Source organism: Antechinus flavipes, chromosome 1 (genome assembly GCF_016432865.1).
Source record: "Antechinus flavipes isolate AdamAnt ecotype Samford, QLD, Australia chromosome 1, AdamAnt_v2, whole genome shotgun sequence".
In the NCBI taxonomy this organism is placed as follows: Eukaryota; Metazoa; Chordata; class Mammalia; order Dasyuromorphia; family Dasyuridae; genus Antechinus; species Antechinus flavipes.
In genome coordinates this window covers 590448037-590455698 of record NC_067398.1, presented here as the reverse complement: position 1 = coordinate 590455698, position 7662 = coordinate 590448037, and the positions used below count along the sequence as shown (strand labels likewise).

At 33.2% G+C, this 7662-nt stretch overlaps 1 protein-coding gene across 1 annotated transcript in view; it reads right to left on the bottom strand.

Annotated features, from left to right (window-relative positions):
• Positions 1 to 695: 695 nt before the first annotated feature.
• Positions 696 to 7662, bottom strand: part of RIMS2 (regulating synaptic membrane exocytosis 2) — a 761226-nt gene continuing 754259 nt past the window's right edge. The window contains exons 27-28 of the mRNA XM_051974462.1: positions 4492 to 4631; positions 696 to 4060 (exon numbers count right to left, since the gene is read on the bottom strand). Coding sequence (XP_051830422.1) covers positions 3842 to 4060; positions 4492 to 4631 — 359 coding nt within the window. The 3' untranslated portion in view covers positions 696 to 3841. The remainder of the gene's footprint in view (positions 4061 to 4491; positions 4632 to 7662) is intronic.

The following is a 7662-nucleotide window of genomic DNA, read 5'->3' as shown; positions in this document are numbered from 1 at the left end:
CATAGTTTTATTATTTGTGACAGTAAAAATCTGAAAACAAAATATGTTCCCAATGATTGAAAAATGGAAGAATAAATTATGGTATAGGAATGTAATGGAATATAACTGGGATATAAGGAAAGCCCTTATATAAATAATTCAGAGAAGTATAAGACTCAAGTAAAGTGATATAGAGAAAAATGAACATAAACAAAAGAGTAATATATACAACTACAATACCAAAAATATAACACAGAGGGAAAAATCTTAAGAAGGAAAAAAAAATTGTTTCAGAGATGGGAAAAAAGTTTGCACGTGTATCCATTCTCACAGAGGAATTTAGATGGAAACACCACCACCACCACCACCACAGATGGAAGGTTTGTTTCCTTTTTTAAATTACATTGTACTCTAAAAAGTGAAAAGAATGAATAGATAAGAACTAGACAACTTAGAAGCCAACTTGATCTATCCATCTAGACCCAAAATTGTCTCTAGACCCATTATCTGAACTGTTACATCATTTTTGGTCTCTGTGAGATTTCTCATCCCATCACCACAATTTCTTGACAGTGCCATTCCCGAATTTGAGAAACAGGTTAAAGTAAAAGAAAATCACCCAAAGCCTCAAAATCATAAAAAGAAAACCTACCAGGCTGGCAGGTCTGTTTATGTAGCACTACAGGATGTATATCTTCAAAGTCAGAATAGTAGCATTACAATGTAAACATCACATTCCTTTATTTGGGTTGAAACATGAACCTGAGAGATATTAAACAATCATTTTTTACCAGTTTCATTCCAGAACAACTATGAACTTTGACAAAGCAATTTTGAATAATTCCATTGTTCTTGAGGATTGTGAAAGTGTTTCAAATCTTTGTCATCCTGTCACAAAATCCATTTGAAGGCAAAGGCTCATCAAAAACTTGAATAGTAATGACTTTATAATATAAAAGTTAATCACTTAACACTCAACACATGATTGTTGATTTATAAATCCATTTCTCTTGCTAAAAGTGTAAAAAATAAAGGCTTTGGGGAAGTGTTTTAACTTTGGGCATTAATGCTAGGGAAAACCTGCACCAGATACATTGGGATATAGAAGAGATAAAGGAAAGGTGGGAGAAAAGCATATCATACACTTCTGTAAAGAAAATGTTTTATTTAAAGTGTTAATTACCATTACCAGAATGAATTTGATTTACATTAGTTGGCGTTCAGTACAGGCCTTATCTGCCCTTTTATTCCAACTGGGATTCCCTTTATGTTTAAAACATATTATGTACAAGACAGCAATGGTCACTGGAATAGTGCTATTTACATGACTAAATCATAGGTAGAATTGCAGACATGAAAATTAAAAAAAATACATCAACTTTTAAATAAATACTGCATAATGACAAATATGTACAAATATTCCATATGTTGTGTCCTTCTTATTAAAATTAGAAATAATTTATATAGGAATATGCACAAAAGATTACTTGACTCCATCTCAGTATCAGGAAAATGGTAACAGTTTTTTTTTTTTTTTAAATTCTAATGGATAGTATGGACTGTATGTCTCTTTAATCAATTGTTGCTGGTACATAGGCAGCTAAATTATTTCAATATACATAGATTAATTGGTTTCTTCAACAACTTAATATCGATCCATTGTACATCTCAGAATGTCAAGACATAGTCTTGGTGAATTTCATATTGCACCACATAAAGAAGGCATTTTTAGTGATACTCCTTGTAACTTCTGCACCCTATCAGGTAAGACTTTTTATTTTAATGGGCAGCCTTTTATTTTTGGAAAAAAAAAACCCAAAAAATCCAAAATGCTATGTGCATGGCCTTAAGTAAATGAATGCTGTGAAGACTTTCAAAAACATTGCAAGATATTTTGATTTATCTATGGTATGTTATGGACCACAACAGATGGGCTTTTAGATGTTAACTAATCCTATTTCCTTTAAACAATAGAATTGATCACAAGTTTGAACTTGCAGCAAGCAGCATGCCCCTCTTCTTCCTTTACAATGTTAATAATTGCTGCTTAAATTGAAATCAGGGGGATTAGGATTTTACTTTGAGACATTTGGTGATGGCATCAATGAACAAACAAACACATTCAACTTTCTTCAGACCAATTAGAAAATATACATGAAGTTTTTTCTGACATTTTCCCAGCAGGTTTTTGTATACCATGAAGTTTTCCATGAAGTTTTCCTTAGAAGTATGCTTTATAAAGAATTGAGTTTCATAGAACAAAAATAAATAAGTAATCTTTAGTTAAGATTATTTAGCACTGTATGAGTATTCAGAATAAATGGAAACCAGTAAAATAAATTAATTTTTCATTTAAAAAAATAATTAAGACCTTCTAGAAATAATACTTCAATCCCTGGATGAAAGACACTGGTGCTGAAAACAGTTTTATTAAAGACATCACACAATGGCCACATGACTCCAGGATTTTGTTGTAGAATTCAATTTGAAGGTGAGAAAAAATAAAAATAAGTTACCATGCACTGTACAATAAACTGCAAAAAGTTCAAATATCTTCTTTATCAAATACATGCTGACTTTAATGTACTCCCAAGCCATGTTGCAAAATTCTTTTCAACATGCTGGAAATAATGAAAGCTCTTAAAAGTACTCTTTTTTTCTCAAAGTATTCAGAAATGCAGAATGATCTGCAATCCTAAATCAAAGATGGGGCATATGAGAATATTAAGTCAAAAATAGCAGTTTTAAAGTATAGTGATCATCCTGGTAAGTGGGAGTGGGAGAATGGAAATCATAAGAGACAGAAAAAGAAGAGATAGAGAAGAGGAAGAAAGATGTATACAATTTGCACATAATGTTGAACTTTACAAGGCTTTTACCTTTTACATTTAAATAAATTGAATATATTACACTTGTCACATAAAGAATTTCAGTATTTTTCTAGAAAGTATTGTCATTTTTGATGTCTGCAAAACACAGACCATGATTAAAGAATGATAAACGTGGTGTGTCTTTGTATCACCCTGTTGCATTCTCTCCCTTTTAAAACCATGCACTAGTGAAATTTTTTTAAAAAAATAATATAAATTGTTGAAAATGGCTGATTTTATTCTTTTTTTTTGCAAGTTGCAGCCCCAAGAAAATAATTTGAAGTGTTCAGCTAAACTGTGTCCATGCAAAAAAAGTTTCTTTAATTTCATACAGTACAGTATAGCCACAGAACTTGTTTTTCAGTCTATCACATCTTGGCGTTTACTGAAACGACAGGTGGAGCTAGAGGTCTGCCACTGCTCATCTTGGAAGCTGCCAATGAGTGCTGTGCTTCATTTCCATCCTCAGTTTCCTTAGGAGGTCTGATTTTTTTTTTCTGACCATATCTTTGGTCTCCTGCTTGTCACCTCATATTTTTTACTACCCTATTGACTTGTAATGGCTTCATGGTCACATAGCTCCATTTCTGTGGCATAACTAGGCTTTTTTTTGGGGGGGGAGTGAGGAAAGGAGGTGGAAGGAACATGTTAGAGAAAACAATTTTTTTTAAAGGATCAAGAAAATAAAGATGTCATTGAAAAGGATGTTTGTTGCATGAGACAGATTCATATTAATCCATGGCTTCATATTGTACCAAAAAAATGAGTGTCACTGAACTCCAAACCCATTAGTTCTTCATAGCTCCACTCCTTCACCTGAGGGCCTTCTTTAGGGCACAATGTGTGCAGCTTCCTCTGAGAACACAGGATCGCTTTGTATCCCTAGAAATAGGCTCAGGAGACACAACAGTAAGCATGCAGTGTTACCAGGGTTTGCGACCTGTAATTTTTTTGTTTTTGTAACGCTGGTTGCTATGACAGTTTTACAGATGCTATGAACGAGCATAAGAAGGTCCCGTTGAACTTTCCAAAGATGATTGGGAAGCTCTTCTAGTCAGAGGGGCCAAAGTTGGATCTACTAGGGAAGAAGGGGGGAACAGTTTGAACCATCCAATCACCATATTGGACAACTCCAATTCATCTAAAAGTATCTGGGCCACTCCCATAAAGGATTTATGATCCATTCGTCCATAATCTCCCCAAACAATGATCTGTTGGAAAAACAGAAAGGAGAAAAACTTTAATATGAATAAATAAGTGATAATAGTCTATAAGCTAAAATGCGCTGTGGTCATGTTATTTAGACAATGTAAATAGCTGTATTTAGAAAGTGATGTATTTAATCATTCTATTGCTATAATACAATGATAAATTAGGAAAGTTAATTTTGTAACTGCATAGATAAAATTTATATTGAACATATTCTAGGGAAATTAAATTTATGTGTGAAGTAAATTTCGCACATTTAGTCTCCTCAAAGGAGAATATTTTTAAGCTTAAGAGCACCAACCATAACCTTGGGACACAGTTTCAATTATTTCCAGAAATAGAAAAAGAAAGGAATGTGATAGGAGACATAGTCTATGATGGTCTACTCAGAAAAATACTTTTCTATATAAATAGGGAAAAATTCAGTAAATACCTGTAAAACCTTTCCCTGTGGGCTTTCATCAAATGACAACAGTTGTTGGTAAAGTGGTTCTAGTGTCTTTCTTGCCACTTTTGTTTTCTTTTTGGCTATGCAGACTCCATTATCTAAGAGATACACCTTTACGTATGGTGCTGAGAAGGAAAAAAAAGGAGAGAAAAGAAGTAAAGATCTACTCGGATTGAATGACCCAAACTTTGAGGGGATGGGGAGGTGTTTTGTGTGTGTGTGTGTGTGTGTGTGTGTGTGTGTAGAGTGTGTGTGCATATATGTCCAAAGCAAGAGCCAAACCAGATGTTGAAAGAACTCAAGACCATGAGATTATAATCAAAAGCTACAATTCTGAACACAAAATCCTAAAACAGCTGGATAAAAATTGAAAAATCAAATCAAATGATTATATTTTGGTGTATACACTGTTTTTGAGTTGGGCACTGATTAGTACAGAAATTTGAAAAACTTATTAACCAAGTTTTTTAAATTTAATATTACAGAATGTGTACAAGAAATATATCTCAAAAATGATGTCTTATACCAGAAATATGGGAAGTGGATTAGTGGATAGCAGATGGAAATGTGTAACAAAGAAATTAAAAGGAAAAACAAACTACAACTTAGATAATATTAAGTTGAGGTTTTATAAGTCACTATGCAATTCACAGGATCTGTTTCTATTTGAGTTTGACCCTATGGCTTTGCACAACCTTTTTTTTTATTTTTTTAATAAATGCCTAATTAACACAATAAATTTAGAATTAATTACATTCCCCACCTATCCCAAAATTACCTTGCTTTATATTTTATGTGCATATAGTCTTTAAGCAAAGGATGAATGATATGTTTAAATTAAATTGGGATGAGGCACACAAAAAATGTGAATTCTATATATTTTTTTCTTTATGACAATAAAAACTTTTTCATCCATGCTAAAAAATAACAAAAATATGGTACAAGTAAAATAATTTTAGAAAGGTTATTTAATAAATACTGTATAACATAATAAAAAAATTAAAGATTAACAAAAGGTTTAAGATACTATGTCAGACAGTGAAAGATCTTACCATGAAATATCACTGTTAAAAAGATCACGTCTTTCACTAGAAATATCATTACTTCTTTAGTTTGATAATGTAGTTTATGCATAATAATAAACACTTTAATATTACAGTGATATTGAAGTACTAAAAGTGCTATAAGTAAATATTTTCACAAAAGAATTTTTGTGTTTGTTTCTCCCAAATACAAAAAGAGACATTTTTAGTGTAGCATTCAGATCAGACATATGCTTAATGTATTTCTGAGACTCATGTGTTTCTTTCTTTATAAAATGAAGCTCTTAATGAACTTAATAGGGGAATTTCTTCAGAGCACTAATTAATGACAAACTGGGTCTTTCATATAGTATGACAAAATATAAATTAACTAATCTATGTCTTCAGCCTTAATATAGCCCAGAGGTTCAATTAAACATTTTAACAAACTGCCGAGATATAAATAGAACTTGAGAATTTTGACTCATATTTTGCTGAAAAAATTAAGGCCATTTGCTGAGAAATGCTTTCTCTCCTCTTCATCTTAGAGACTTCTGCCGCTTCATTTTTTGTTATTGTTGTTGAAGCAACTAGGGTTAAGTCACTTACCCAGGGTCACATAGCTAGAAAGTGTTAAGTGTCTGAGACCAGATTTGAACTCAGCTCCTCCTGACTTCAGGGCTGGTGCTCTATCTACTGCACCATCTAGCTGTCGCTTTCATTCTTGTTTCACATGAAGAGATATATATTCTTCTTGCCAAGGCAAATTACTCTACCTGTATATTACATCTCACTTCATCCTGTCCTCCCAGAACTACAGGCTCTAAAACTGCACCTTATCACCCATATTTAAAATTTTATAAATTCTATTGTTTTACTGCTATAATATCTTCCAAATTGGTCTTATTTTTAGTCTCTCCCTTCTCCAATGTGTCCTTCATAAGAATGCCCAAATAGTCTCTCTAATCATTTGAAAGTTTCAAGAAAAGTAAGAGTCACCCCACATTTAACAGGAATATGTTCTCATAAGGATTCAATTCATTGACTCACTAACTTCCTGAAATGGTCCAGTGCAGCATCTGGAGTCAGGAACTGATCTTCCTGAATTTAAATGTGGCTTTAGATGCTTGCTAGCTGTGAGTCCTGGGCAAGTTGTTTAATCTATTTGCCTTAGTTTCCTCATGTATAAAATGAGCTGGAGAAGGAATGACAAACCATTCCAGTATCTTTGCCAAGAAAACCCCAAATGGGGTCATGAAGAGTAGATATAACCAAAAAATGACTTAACAACAATAGCAACTATCTTTGTGACCTCCAAATAACAGCCATTCTAATATTAGAAGATGGTTAAAAACAACTAGTTGAAGCCTTGGATAATGTGCTGTACAAACTCAGTCAGGAAGACTTGGATCCAAATGCTATATCAGATACTTAGTAGTGAAGTGATCCTGGAAAAGACATACTTTTTTTCTGTCTTAATTTCCTAATAATAGCATCTATGTCACAGAGTTGTGAGTATCATATCAGATAATATTTGTTGAGTGCTTAGCCCAGTGCCCAGCACATAGTAAACATTTAGTAAATGCTGGTTTCCTTACCTCCATCCTATTAGTATGCTCCATGGTGGCCTTCTCCTCCAGGTCCCTCCTCCTCCCTCCCTAAAATGTTCACCTGTTCCTTATCTGACAGTGGAGCCCAGCTCACTCCATTAGCATATGATGTGCTTCTATAAATGGGTCTAAGATCACAACAGCTGTTTTGCTGCCAATACCACATTAACCCATACTGACTTGACAATAAAATATCTTGGTGTTTTTTTATGTGACCCCTTATCCAGTCAAGGCTCCTCTGTATCCCATACTAGTGTGGTTCATTTTTTAAAACTCAGATTTAGAAACTTACTTCACTACCTATTAAATAGAACAAAATCCTAAATCTTGGCCTTATGTTTCCAAATGTCCTTTCCAATTTTACCTCATACTCCCTTCCTTCATATGATCTTTAGTATAGTCACATTTGATTGCTAACAATGACCCCTTTTAGTCTACCTCTCTTTAAGCTCTGTGCCTAGAAATGACTCTTCCGCATTTGTGTTGAAAGTTTTTCTTTATATTCCCATCTAACTCATTTTTTA